This window comes from Microcebus murinus, chromosome 25 (genome assembly GCF_040939455.1).
Source record: "Microcebus murinus isolate Inina chromosome 25, M.murinus_Inina_mat1.0, whole genome shotgun sequence".
Lineage (NCBI taxonomy): Eukaryota > Metazoa > Chordata > Mammalia > Primates > Cheirogaleidae > Microcebus > Microcebus murinus.
This window is the reverse complement of record NC_134128.1, coordinates 14,394,107-14,408,594: the sequence shown is the minus strand read 5'-3', so window position 1 is coordinate 14,408,594 and position 14,488 is coordinate 14,394,107. Positions and strand designations below refer to the sequence as shown.

The window sequence follows — 14,488 nt, the reverse complement described above, 5'->3', positions numbered from 1 at the left end:
ATAACACCGGGTAATTTCGACAGCGTAGGACAGCAACAGGAACTAAAGCTGCTTCTCGTCAATGGGATTCTCCTCTTGCAGTCTCACCCTGTCGGGTCTCATTGCCTGAGTCATAATGATCTTGTAGGTTACTGAATTCAAATGCGATTTGAATTTCCAATGTGGAAAATCCATTTCCAGCATCAGAAATAAAGAGATTAAAAAAGAATTCACAGAAGCAATTTAAAACACACACATACACACACACAAACCCTTCGAAACCTCAGAATCAAAGGCTTTGAATGAGTCGATTTGCTACGTAGAGGTTTTATGTTTGAACTTTGGTAGAACCCAAACCCCTATAAGTTTCAATGTTCGTTAGATGACACGGTGATCAAGGAACAAGCCAAGATAGGAATGAAACCGAAGATAAACCTAATAATATACGAGCAGTCTGACCCACTGACATCTATGCCCCCCCCCCTTCTAGAGCACGGCACTTTAATCGGCTCATCGTGTGATTTACGCAGCTCCTGGGTCCTGATTTACTTGCCTAGGGAACTCCTCTCGAAGTCTATGAGAGATGCACTTGTGTGAGGTCACGAGCTCAGATCCATAGGTCTGTCAGGCATCTGTGCACAATACCAGGCTAGTTTGTCTGCGGCAGTCATTTCAAAAGCTGGTCAGATGACAGATCATAACGCCATCCCTTGAAGCATTCAAACCTCATCCTGCCAATGAGAGGAGCTAGGAGGCCGGTGCCATTTGCCATTTCCTGTGCTGCGGTAGGGGTTATGGGAATAGCACCTGCTGTTTCCACAGCACCTTGGGTGGAAGGGTGCTGCCTGCAAGTGACAGGACTCCAGCTACACGTTCAGCAAGAACAAATGGGTCGCCAAGGGAGTCTCCAAGAAGACCAGGCAGGTGGCCGGCCGAGCGAGGGGCTGGAGTTAGAACCTTTGTAACAAACTCTCAGTTGAGGCTGTCCTTCCCATGAATGACTCCCAGACCATTGGTGAACACGACAGAAAGACAGGGAATTCTCCCAAACACAAGATCTAGTTCTAACGTTCCCAGAAAGCATCGTGGTCGTGCTCATTAACTAGCAAGAAAAAAGAAATCTCCAATGACAAAAGAGTCTATTTGTGTCCAAATCACTAATCAGAACATCAAAGGGATAAAGGTAATCAAAGCTTTATCCTCTTGGCTCTAACACTAATGCTGTAGAGAGGTATTTGCCCACGTTTTTTTTTTTTGGGGGGGGAGGGAAATTTCTGATTAAGAAAAGTCTTATGTCCAGCAGCATTCAAAACTTTTGACCCACCCATTTAGAGTTATATGTGGATCTAGCAGATACCAAATAGCCCCCTCATCATCTGAGCTTACAATGGAAAACTCCCATGTTTAAAGCATCCCTGTGTCAAGTGGAAAAGCAAACTCCAGCCAAGGAGTCTTCAGGAGACTATGCGCAGTTCCCCGCGAGCATTTCTCAATGTTACAGGACCAAGTTCAAGATGTCAGATTAGTGTGCAGCGCTCTGAAACCCTTTCGGTTGGTCTGCTAGTTTTCCGAGAACACGCCGGCCTCCAGAATGCATTAACCTACTTTCCACCGAGAGGGTTCCCCGGTCCTCCCGCTCTGAAGGCGAGGAGGAGGAAGGAGGATATTTCAAGTGGGAGCTGGGCATGCTCTCTGCCTCTAACGTGTTACTCTTCCTGCTACACGGCAATGCAACCTGAGAAATTGGCACTTCCTGCAAACGCACAGCTCCCGGGGTTGCACGGCCCCGAGTCGAGAGTGATTGGAAATCCTGCTAAAATATGGCTGTCTAATCAGGCGAGAGGCGAACTCATTTACTAAGACGCCCATTGTCCACGCTGACAGATGGCTCGCGCCCCCTCGCCTCTCCCCTTGCCCAGATCGCTGCCTGGGAGGCAAGCCTATTCTTTGAGAGAGCCACAGTTGCAATCGCGGCCAGCCTAGTTCTGAAATGAGACAAAAGCTGCCTGAGCCTCCCCGTGCACGGAGCCGTTTCTAAGCCTCCAAGCAGAAGGGAGAGGAAGGGAGAGAAATCGAGATCCACCCCCCTTACCTTCGTCCTCATCGGAGACAGGAGCCCTTCCATTTTGGCGGAATCCTCATGCCAGTTTCTCTGTTCTGCAAGTTACTCTCTCTGCTGCGGTGTCCTTAAGCATCCCACATGAAAAGAGCCATGTCGGAGCCGCCAGGGGCTCCGCTCTCCCGGGTGGCGCCTCCACCGCCTGCCACCGGGTCTAACTTGAATCCCCAGCGCAAGCAAAGCGCTGCTGCTCGGGGAGCAGCCGGCGGCTCCTGTCCTCGCCCTGGTCCCCCTTCTCTTTCTCCCTCTCCCGCGCTCGCTCTCCTCCCTCCCTCTCCTCCCTCTCTCTTTCCATAATCTGCCTGCAGCTCTCTGTGTACCCTGCTCACTTGACAAATGATCCCGTCTTAGGTAACACATTTGAGCCAAGGAAAGTGATCTGAAGCCACCCCCGGGGCAGCAGCTCGCCCAGGACAGCAGGCGACGGGGGCTGAGCTGTGCCTGAGCACCCACTGCTTGTTCTCTCTAGAGCTGCCAGTGCCGCATGCATTCATTCATTCATTCATTCATTCATTCCTCTTTTAAGAAATGGGACCCTTCATAGGAATGGGTCCGGTTGACACCATTACTCAGCTGATTTTTTGACTTGTGTGCAGAAAGCTGAGCAAGAAATTCCACTGCTTGGATATTTCTAAATATCCATGTTTAGCCCAGTGTAGATGTAACATCTGGATAGTTAAATGGATTTTCTTTTCTTTTCTTTTCTTTTTTTTTTTTTTGCAGCTTGAACAGATGTTTAGAAACACATAGCCCCTTCTTAGACAAAGTTTCAAAACCAGATTTCTGGACTCCATTCCCGAACAGTTGAACATTAAGTAGTAAGCATGAGTGTGTGTGGGTTTGTGTGTGTCCAGGACTCCAAATAAATCAGGATTGACTGATTTCATTCAGCGTGGCTGGTCACTTGGAAAAAAACAGACAATGAAAGAAAAATGGCAAAGACGTGAAGTTGAAAAGATGAGATTCTCCCGAACTTCCTTGTGCTTGAGGAATCCTCTCTGTGGAAATAATTCGATCTCTCTACTTCAACTGGCGAGTCCTTAATTATCGCTAAGCACAGCTATGCCAATACCAAGGTGCGAGGACAAGTTCGCATCATATACGTGACACACCCAAACGCCATATGTGAACTGGTCAAGTCTATTTAAGGCCGATGTCCACGGCGCCTTGTCCCTGGGATGGAGCACGTTCCTCTTCCCATCCGTGGCTCGAGTACACCCAATACACCTTCAAGGAGGAGTGATCCACACACTGTCTTCCAGATGGAGTCACAGCCTGCCCCCCAGCCTGCCTCCTCTTTTATGGATGTTTTCATCCTTCATTAACCTGCTTTTTCTCCTGCAGTTCACACATCTGCATTCTAAAGAACTTCAGAATCCACGCCAGCTACACCGGCATTCACCCCCTTGGCTAGTCTCGAATTCTTAACCTTTGTGTGCTTCACCTTACATGCATGGCAGCAATTTCATTCTCACCTAACCAGACACATCTTCGGACCAGAGTCTTAACATCCCGACTAATATTCAGTAGCCCCAACATATTGAGTGCAACGCCCTGCCCTTATAGAAAAGATTCTTGCTATTTCTGGGGACATCTGGGCCTTATTTCCTTTGTTAGTGTCTTAAACATTACTTATTTATCCAGTATCCTAGTGCTTGGGGTGCCCTCATCTTTTCTTTCACTCATTCGGTCATTCAACAAACAGTTGTAATGCACCTGCTATGTGCTAGAACCTGCTCTAGTCTCTGACGACACAGTGGAAGAGAGGGTACACAGAGCTTTTGTCCCCTTGGCCCTTATATTCTCTAGCAGGTTTGACACAAAACTCAGCCAACTCACTGAGCCCCTCCCTCTGTCCTCTCTCTATTTCTATCAACCTGCCTCCACGTTACTGGGGTTCTCTCTTGGACTGTAACCCCCCCGACATGATTTCCACTTCCAGTCTACCTTCACTCTGTCTCGGTGACTCTTCTCCTACCTGTAGCTTGTTATCAACTTTCTCCAATGAAACTAAAAACCAAGAATTGCATTCCTCTACCTCCATCTTTAAGTCTCTCTTTTCTCCTCTTCCCCCAAACCTTACTCTCTATCTTCTCAAGGGCTTTATTTGGGGGGGGGGGAGGAATGGGAGGGAAACCTCTCTTGCTTATTCAAGACAGAGCTGCTTCTCCTCACCTCCCCCAGTTATTGGTCCTGGAACATTAAAATGGGCTTGCTATCCATTCATGGTTGAGATATTGCTCATTTCATGCCCTACATTTGACTTTCATCCTGACCGATTCTTCAATGATCAGAGCAAGCTACATTCATTATTTGCTGTTTCACTTTCAGCTACTCTTTTCTGAAGCATTCTGTTTTGTCCTTGGCCCCTTCCTAATGCCACACATCTCCTTACCAGAATTCCTAGTTATTCCTCCTTCTCAAGAGTTTTCTCCTTCATCTTTTTTTCTTCTTTTTTGTCTTTGGCACAACTGATCACCCACTCACCTCCTGGTACTCTCTCTGACCCTGACACCACCCCGCCCCCTCAAAGCATCTGTTTAAAGTGGGTAGAACAGAGGGGGGACTGTGTAAAGATTTTAAAGCACTAGACTGACTACATGTTTAAGGCTGGTCAGTTTCTGATGAACTCCAAGCATACGTCTTGGAACCAGAACAGCCCTCCTGAGCCAAAGGAAGGTACTTTAGGAAGGAATTTTGAATATCCTGTGAATTTTGAATATCATACCCCTTAGGAAAGTGTAACTCTTCCAGTTGTTTACAAAGAGCCCTCCAATCCCTGGATTCTGGGGCTTTCACCATATTTCCATAATAGTCTAAGAGGTTCCCGACTAAACCAAACCCCTGGGAACCAAGAGGAGCCAGAGACTGTTGATTAGCTCTTGAGGTGATGGTGATGTTGATGATAAAGATGAAGATGACGATGGCTGGTAAACACTTACCTGATGCTGGGTACTGACCTATGTGATTATCCTGCTTTAGCTCATACGATCTCCTTAAGCCCCTCCCTCACAAGGGAGGTTCTAGTCTCATTGCTATTTTCCACACAAGGGCCTGCATTTAGTTTCATGAGTTCTACTAGTGCACTGTATCTGTTTCATCTTACTTCACTAAACAAACAAACAAACAAACAAACAAACAAACAAAAAACACCACTGACATAAGACATATAAAAAGTTAAAAACATATTTAAGTTTCTGTTCTATATTAGCAGCTGCCAAATAAGCAACCAAAACCATATTATTAGGCTATTATTACATTAACTTTCAGTAATTTATTTAGAAAACCAATATTCATTGACCATCTACTTCAAGACAGGTACTGTAGGAGGGACTCGTCAAACACAAAGTCCTGTGTTTATCAAAGATAGTTATTTATAAAATGGAACACACCTGCCAAACTTTTTACCTGTCATTTCCAAGTCCTTTACTGATGACTCCATCTTTTATGTGTATGTATGAAGTCATTAATTAGATACTTTTTGAGGGGAGAGGTGGCGGGGAGGGGCAGGGGGGTTTAGGAAATGTTTTAACCTAGGCAATAAATGTGTGATGTCAGTGAAGAATGATCATTAGATCATTAGGCATCCTGATATTCTTGACTAGGATCATTGTCGCCAAAATACTCAGAAGTGGGAACAGCAATTCACGTCTCCCCCTCCCAGATTTCTTTGAATTGGGGCACTCTCTCCCTGCAACTTCATGTCCAAAGAAAGGTCCTTTAGCCTCCAAAAGGGCAGAACTTATGATCTGGGGTTAAGCCAACCTTAGGGGGAAAAAAGTCAATAAATATCCAATATGTAGAAACTGGTAAAATATCAATTGTTTGCCCTGCAAGGGAAAACTCATCTCAGCTGAAACTCTGAGCGAAGGAAGTTCCTTTCTGTGCTGGGGGAGGCAGGGGAGGGTTCTGACCTCCAGAGGGAATGTCCCTGCACCACGGAGCCTCTCTTAGCTAATGCCCTGTCCTTTGAGCTACTCTCTTCTCCATTTCCATGTTTTTAAAAAAGAGAGAAATAATAACCTCATAATAAACTTCTCTAAACTATGAGCACTTGTAAATGTCACGAAGGCCATTAGGTACGTCACGGTCAGAGACTCAGGTTTTCCATCTCTCTTGCACGAAGACACTGACTTTTTCTTTGCCACATCTCTGCCTTTTCTGAGGTTAATTTCTCTAGGCCCCTAGGAGCCTCGGGGGACCACAGCGAGCCACACAATTAAGGTTTATTATCCGAGGATTGTATTGCCTTGTGTCATAAACAGTTCTTGATTTATTAAGGTAAGAGGATTGTTACCCGAGAACCGCTGAGGTTTCACCCTCTGTGACCTCCTCATCACTCTTTACTTCTTGTCTGGAAACATCACCATCAAGACTTAGGCTTTACGGTAATAACAGCTAGAAAAGTCCTTCTTCCTAAACCAGTTCCTGGGTAACACTAAGGGAGTTACTGAAACTTAACACTACAAACCTTCTTTCCCCTTTTTCTCTGACCCTTATCCTAAGCCATACATATTTGCTTTGATTTATAATACAAAAATCAGAACGCAGCACAGAGAAAATTTCCACTGACTCCATGCTAAACAAGTGCTCAATGAATATTGTGATTTAACGTCCAAGAGCTGGAACTTCTTTGTGTCTGTGTAAAGATGAACATTCTGGAAGCGATGGCAGTACAAATGCTATAGAGCTATTGTCACTCATTCAAAGTGTTTTCACCCGTGTTTAACCCTTTTAAGCACCCCACAATAATCCCATTGAGTGTGGCAGGTATTAATTTCCATTTTACAAGGTTGGAGAGGTGAATAGAAAGAAAGTAGTATTTATTGAGCATCAGCTTTTTTTTTTTTTCCAGGTGTTGAGCTAGGTACTTTTAAGTACCATCTCATTTAATTTTCAAAGGTGTTTTATTATTCCCATTTAATAGATGATGGCCTGAGATCGACAGAATTAAGTGTGGTGGTAGATGGCATCATCTGGTCCCAATTATCCATGCACTTCGTTATCCATGCCATTTTCCATGGTAACTTTGTCACTCTCTGTCATTTTCTCAGGGTTTGGTTATGTGACTTGTTTTGACCAATAGAATGCTAACAGATATGGTGCAAACAGAAGCTTGAAAATGTCCATGGGAAAGACACACCCAGGCTGATCCCAGCAGGAGGCAAAAAGCCAACCTCGCTTATAGACTTAGGGCAAGCCAGGGAATCACAAATGAGCAAGACCAGCCAAGATCAGCCGAGCCCAGCCTAGATCAGCGAAACTCTGCAAACTTCTGAGAAACTGAGGTTTCCTGTTACATGGTACCTGGCATTGTGGTTTTCATGCAGCTGATGGATACAATAACTGATCCAAAATCACAGAGTTCCTAAATAAGAGAGCCAGAACTGGAACCCCCAACTCACGTCTTCTCACTCCAAATTTCAAGTTCTTCTGACTCTACCACAGTTCTGCAGCTGGCTGCGCAGAGTAATGGACTGCAGGATTAGTATTTTCCATACCTCCAGATCAATGTCTCGGCTCCAAGACACATACACCAGCACTTTTATGTTACTGAATATCAAATACAGGATCTACTATATTTTGTTTGCCATTCTCTAAAATTGTGGCAGACTGGCGGAAACAGAGACATTAGGTTCTATGTCTTAGCTGATTAGTCATCTTGTCTTTATGATCTTTTAGACTCTCTGCCCCATTTTCTAAAGAACAGTGATTGCCTACGTTATCAGCAATTGGTACAGAAGTTAATTAGAATCTAGCCCTGGGAGACTTCTTCCTTCAGCAGTTCTTGTCTTTCTGAAAAAGTACCACACAGTGGGGGAAAAAAAATAAAATTGCTCTTTTTTTTTATTATCATAAACACTTTAGCTGGAAATGGGTCTCTACCTGTCCTTATGTTTTATAAATACACATAGAGAACAGAGTGGTGCTATTTGGTAGTGTTTGAAAAGAGGTATTTGCATTACTTTTTCTTTCTCTCTTTTCATTAAGGCTTTTGGTTTAAATGCTTTTGTTAAGAGGGAGAAGAAAACCGACAGCTGGTGTGGACTCAGATCATTGCCCCTGTGTTTGCTGAGAAGACCTTCGGGAGCAGAGATGAAGAGAAAGCTCAGAGCCAGGCACCCGGGTGGAAGGAATGTCCCCTTCCTTCTCGTCCTCACAGAGAGAGAAGCAATTGGACATTCCTGCAAAGCTAGCATGTTGGGAAGCGTTTTAACACCTCCTGCTCCTGTCGGGGTAGTTACTTCAAAGCTCCCAAATAAGGAATTGTGCTGAAGGAAATTATGTATGGAAACATTCATTTGGTTTTAACTTTTGACAAAATTTGTATATATTTGGGGTAGAAAACATGATATTCTGATATATGTATACATTGTGAAACGATCACCATGGAAACATTTTTTTTCTTGCTATTTCTCTCGAAACGTTCAGGATGTGTCAGGCCTCGGACAGATTGCTTTCAAAAGTTTTGTTTGTTCATTTGTATGTTTTTTTCTAAGAAGCAACCCCAACACTTGTACCAAATTGCCTCCTAAGTGTTTGTCAAAACCTCGGCTGGGAGGGAAGAAAAATGGCCGCCTCTGGAGATAAGAGTCTACACGGTTTGTGCTTCTGAGGCATCTTTGAATCCTCAAGCTGTAGAGACAGAATGCGAATTTAGTTTCTCCAATGGGCCTGCCCTGCTCTCTGGGGGTGTGAAAGAAACTCCGTCTTCTTCCCTAAACGCACCTCATTAACCACTGCAGTCATCTAAGTTTGGTATTGGGGTGCGTGGGGGTTCCTTCAAGGCACATAGATGTGCTGAGAACCTACGGGGTCATGGCAGACCCAGCCACAGGCTCTGCCCTGAGGTTACCAGGACGAGGAACACGGGAACTGCTCTGGAAGCACTCCAAGGACTAGACGTGGTGGTCGCTTAAATAATCCGAATTCTGCTGAGTGGGAACTCGCATGAGAGTTGAACAATTAAAGTGGAACCAAAGGTTGGGGGAGGTGCTGGTTTCACCTGGGATTGCTGATTAAGGGTTCACAGAGGGTTTGAAGCTGGTTTCAACCACTTCGAGGAGGTTGCTGCGTTGGGGCACAGGACTGTCACCGGCGGGATGAAGGTGGAGCAATGTCACAGTTGAGAGAGGATTTCCGGCAGGAAGACCATCACATACGCGAAAAGCACAGAGTCAGAAAATAATATATTTGAGGGCAAAAGGAAGAACCCTGAAGTTTACAGAGTGATCTCCAGGTTATACGGTGTCAGGCTTTATTTTTCTTAATTTGCACCTCACTTTCTTTGGAAACATTTATATGCCATGCACAAATGACATCATATGCAGGCAGAGTTCCCTTTATGCCGTTAGTGGTGTCTTGAAATGCTGCATGTTCATGTATTTAAAAATCTACAGGAAATTCTTTTATGAAAGTTACTTAATTTTACAAGTTGGAATGGGCCACACTTGCACAGTACTTGAAGGTCCCTGTAATTAACAGGAGTGGGATCGCCCAATAATGGAATGATGTTTAGCATGTGACATTTCAAACCACAAATGTGTGTTATTTTCATAGCTCTGAGGAGATTTTCAAATCAATTCCTGTATGTTAAATTTCCTTGGCCAGTTTCAACCTGAGGCACAAAGGAAAATAATTGCTTGATTCAATTTCTCACAGTGTCAAAATAAATGAAATGAATGATGGATACCGATAGGCATCTTTTATCCCCAAACCTGGAAATGCATTCTGTTTTGCAAACTGAAATCTTAACTGTGATATCTTAAGTATGTTCCTTAGAAGCAAAACTACCACCTCTTTTTTTTTTGCCCCCCACAAACAGAAAAAGAGACAATGACGCCTGAGGTCACAAAGTCAGTTGGCATTTTGATCAGACAGGAGGAATATTTCTACCTCAATTCTAAGAAGACGTGATTTTTCTGAGAACCTCTGCATGAACCTGAGAAACCAAACTTTGTGAATAGCATTGGCTTTAAACGTAACGGTAATTAATCGTAAGAACCGAGAGAAATTACGAGATCTGGTGCACACTGCAGAAGAAATGAAAACTTGGAAAACTCTGCTATGGTTTCCGAGGATGTTTTACCGGGCTGAGGCCTGGGAAGAGAGGTTGGGGCCTTTTAGAACCAGGTCACCAGAGCTCTTATGTCTGGACCCGTGTTTTCTGTACCTGGCTTGCTGAGTGATCTCGGTTATTTACCTTAGCTTCTCTTAGCAACTTTCTATTCCGTCAGATTTAAAAATGGGAAAACTGCTACTTCTCAAATGTTAAGAAAGCTAGATTCCCGCCCTGCCTCCAACTTAAGGAAATTCATTTGCTCAACAAAGAAGGAAGTGTTTCACTCAAGGCACTGTGCCCATGTCCTGAGCGGTCCCCTTGTCACAGAAGCACATGTCCAGGCTGGACAAGGCATAGCTTGTGTGTCCTCTCTCGATGAAATAAATCTCTCCTAGCGCTTCCTTTCAGAGGAGCCCAGATGTGCGGCACGTGGGCTCAGTGTCAGAAATGAAAGAGGAGAAGGCGTGTTTTCTCTTTTTCTTTTTTTCCCTCTGTCTAAGGAAGTGCTGGATTTCCTTGCCATGTGCTCGTGCGAACTCTGCCAAGATGCCACCGCGGGTACGCCGGAGCGTAAACAAGCAGCACCGCTTCAGTGGCTTAGGGTATTTCCCTTTCATGTCTGGATTTGTTTGGACAGTTACATAACCAGAGAGCTTGGAATGAAAGAAAACAATGCCCAGGAGAAAGGAATGCTTTGAATCCGCGCCCCTGGGCCTTGACTTTGCTTACTTTCTCTCTGTTAAACCAAACCAAGGCCGTTCCATACGCGGATTATGCCAGAGTCTGTGTCTGGACAGGTTTTTCCGAGGCTTACAGCTCAGAAAGAACCTTCCATCCCACTCTGCCTATAGTGTGTCTAATACGGCGGAACTGGGGGGTCGGCTTTGCGTGTCTATGTCGTGGAGCCTGGAGACCGTTCGCACGAGGCTCTTGCTTCCTGAGAGACCCTACCAGAAGGATTTAGAGATGGTCTTTTCATTCTTCCATTTAGTTCTAGACATCCACAGGAGAGATACGTGTGCCTTGACCCCAACGTCTGTAGAATGTTCTTGGGGAAAAAAAGGTAGCATCCAAGCACAGGAGGAGCTACTGAAGATGAGGGGACTGCAGCAGAAGCAGGTGCCCCGGGTCCTAGCAAGTCCAGCCACGTGGTGCAGTTTTCCTGATCCAAGTTAACCTCTGGAGGTTAGTCTCAGTCTGTGGAAGCATAGAACTACCTCACCAAAAACTCAAAGCCATCTGCTGGTAGGAAAAAAAAAAATAGGTACAATGTTTGGGGATGAAAAGTATCTCATGGGTGAGAAACTTTGGGGACAGCTGTTAGCTCTATGGGTGGAGCCGATTGCAGTGGCCTTGGCTTGATGTCATAGTGTCTATCAGTGAGGTCACAGCACAGGGGCGAGGTGGCTGTGGTGTCAGGTGAGAGTGCAGGCAGCCAGCAGTATCACGACAGCGGTGTCAGCCTAGCAATGTCAGGCAGGGGGACATCTTCAGCAGTGCCAGCGGGAAGTGGTGGTGGCAGCAGGTGAGAAGGCTGGCACCAGCCGAAGCAACGGGGACACGCGGTAGGACAGTCCTGGAAGGAGCAGGGCTGAGCAGGGCGGGATGTGGCAGAGGAAACGGTGGCCAGGTTCCCTATAGAGCGGGATACAGAGACGATGGCAGTAGGGCAGAGACAGACCTAGTAGCAGCCCCAAAGAGAACAGCAGGCACCAATGCGGCCAGAGCAGAACCATATCTGTGTTGCAGGTAAAGGAAGGAGCAAGCCGAGAGGGTCAGCTGCACAGGGGCCGTGGTCAGTGGAGCGCAGGAATGGGCAGGGGTGCAGGCTGGGGTCCAGGTGTTAGAGTGATGGGGACAGGGCGGCGGTCCGGGGACCCTGCTGCTCTTGTGTTCACTCTCACCCACGTGAGACCCAGGGAATAGACTGTGCGTCGTCTTCCCTCTTAACTGTCTTCACATCCTTATGATAGGAGAGAGTTACCCAGCCTCGGTGGATGCAGCTGTTGAGTGAGCCCCAGGTGTTTTTGCCAGGGGACCCAGCAAAGGAGTCTGTGGCCTTTGACTGCTCTAGGTGACCCCGACGCAAGGTGTACTCTTAAAGCAGCAGTGCACAACATTTTTGGCACCAGGGACGGGTTTCATGGAAGACAATTTTTCCATGGACAGGGGTAAGGGGGATGGTTTCAGGATGATTCAAGCACATCACATTTATTACATTTGCAGCTGCTCCCCAGCACTAGCATCACCGCCTCAGCTCACCCCAGATCATCAGATTCTCATAAGGACACACTACCTAGGTCCTTCGCACGTGCAGTTTGCGGCAGGGTTTGTGTCCCTATGAGAGTATAATGCCGCCGCCGCTGATCTGAGAGAGGGCGGAGTTCAGGCAGTGATGAGAGCTATGGGGAGCGGCTGGAAATACAGACGAAGCTTCCCCGGTCACCTGCCACTCCCCTCCTGCTGTGCGGCCCGGTGCCTAACAGGCCACAGACCAGTATCGGGCCACGGCCCTGGGGTTGGGGACTGCGGCCTTAAAGAATACTCTGATAATACTTACAACAAGAAACAGCCTACATTCTATGAGCGCAATGATGCTGCTCTTAAAGGCATTAGAAGCCCTAACTACATGACATCAAACCATCGGACGTGAAAGTCAACTTATATATCAACTCATCTATCCACTCATTTCACAGACAAGTAAATCGAGTCCCAGAGAGTTCATTGACTTTCCTAAGATTACACAAGTCCTCAGCCCTCCTAATATGATGTTCTTTCTCCTTCAACATACTGTCGGCTGCATATGTCCTTTACATTAAATAAAGGAAACCAAGCCATGATGGTGGAATGACTTAGAAAGCTCAGCCTTGGACATTTGCTTTGATCTGCACCCAATGCATTTCTCCACCCACCCCCAAATGTACATTAAAAAAAAAAAAAAAAAAAAAAACCAGCCAGGTATGGCGGCTGGGAGTGACATGGGCCTGTCAAAGAGTAGGGACTCAATAAATACTTGCTGAAAGGTGTATTTTAGGGGTTAGAAGTAGCGTTGGAGAATTTGGTTTTTATTTGGTTCTGTAACTCTCTAGGGGAAAAGAAAGATATAAAAAGAGATATAAGATATGCCATTAGCCTCATGGGCCTTGGGGCCATGGGCTTTCCAGCTGTCCCCTGCAGAGGGTGAGAGGGCTGTATTCCAGCATCCCTCACAGTGTAAATTTCCATCTCCCGCATCCCGTAGGGAAGATGTCGCCACCTGCACACAGTCCCTTCACATTGAATGCATCCAAAACCCAACTCCAGCCTTCTTTCCCCAAGTGAGCTCCCTCCTCGTACTTTTCCAAGAGCTATCCTCGACGTGAAATCATTCTTCCAGTCAACCTTTTTCATTTTTTGATGCAAAAAGGGTTTATTTAATTATTGACTGGACTCTTTACACAAAATGCCTGGAATCCAATCAAAAATTACTTGACGCTCCGGTCACCCTTACGTGACTTCCGCCTCTCCTCCTTCACTGAGGTCCTGTGACCTAATGCCTGGGCTATTGCAGTGGGCTGGGTGCTTTCTGGCACCTTGAGTGCTTTCCTCTGAAATCGTACACTGGGACACACAACATTCCCGACGCGACAATCTAGGGTGGCTTCTCATTCCCCAAACTCCTTACGTTGGCTTTTAGAATCATCTGCCATCTTTTTTCCTACTTGCCTCCCCTCCTGCCAAACTCACTATTCAATCGTTTCCACTTCTAGCCCGCCAATCCCACATTTCCATCTGTATTCCCTTATCAAGAATCTAACCTTCAATCAGTGAGATGGAGCAGGCAGAGGGCCAACGTCCATTACTTAACAAGCACTCAGGAGATATCAGCTCTCTTCCAAGTCCACATCAACCGGTCTTCCTCCCAGGAAACCTTCCCTGAAACAATCTAGCTCACCTCTGCTTATCTAAGCTGCCTGTTTGACATTTAGCTTAGGTTACCTGGTGTGATTGTTGTCTTTTAGCTTTTAACTGTATTTGAACCCTCAAGCACACGGTCTCATAACTTTTTTGTATTTCCATCACAACATATCGTACCCCGTAGACAGTAGGAGCTTAATACCTGACACCGATGATGCTGTTGGAGCATCACTATGATGTCATTCTTAGATCCAAACATGCTTACACCGCTGGCTCACCTTTTCAATCTCCATGGCAAAACACCAGAAATGCAAAAATTTTAGGTGGAGAAAAGAGAAAGATAAAAATACTTATTGACTTCCTTCTAAGGACAAGGTGACATTCTTTGTTCTTATGGAAACATCCTCTCATTAAAAAAAAAAAAAAAAAAA

The 14,488-nt window shown here is 45.7% G+C and overlaps 1 protein-coding gene across 3 annotated transcripts in view; it reads right to left on the bottom strand.

Annotated features, from left to right (window-relative positions):
* FRMD4A (FERM domain containing 4A) overlaps positions 1-14,488 on the bottom strand; it is a 551,472-nt gene that overhangs the window by 413,081 nt on the left and 123,903 nt on the right. The window contains exon 1 of one of the 3 annotated variants that reach the window (XM_020284200.2): positions 2,072-13,086. The exons of the other annotated variants lie outside the window; for them this stretch is intronic. Coding sequence (XP_020139789.2) covers positions 2,072-2,104 — 33 coding nt within the window. The 5' untranslated portion in view covers positions 2,105-13,086. Of the gene's footprint in view, positions 1-2,071; positions 13,087-14,488 lie in introns of those variants that run through there. 3 annotated transcript variants of the gene reach the window in all.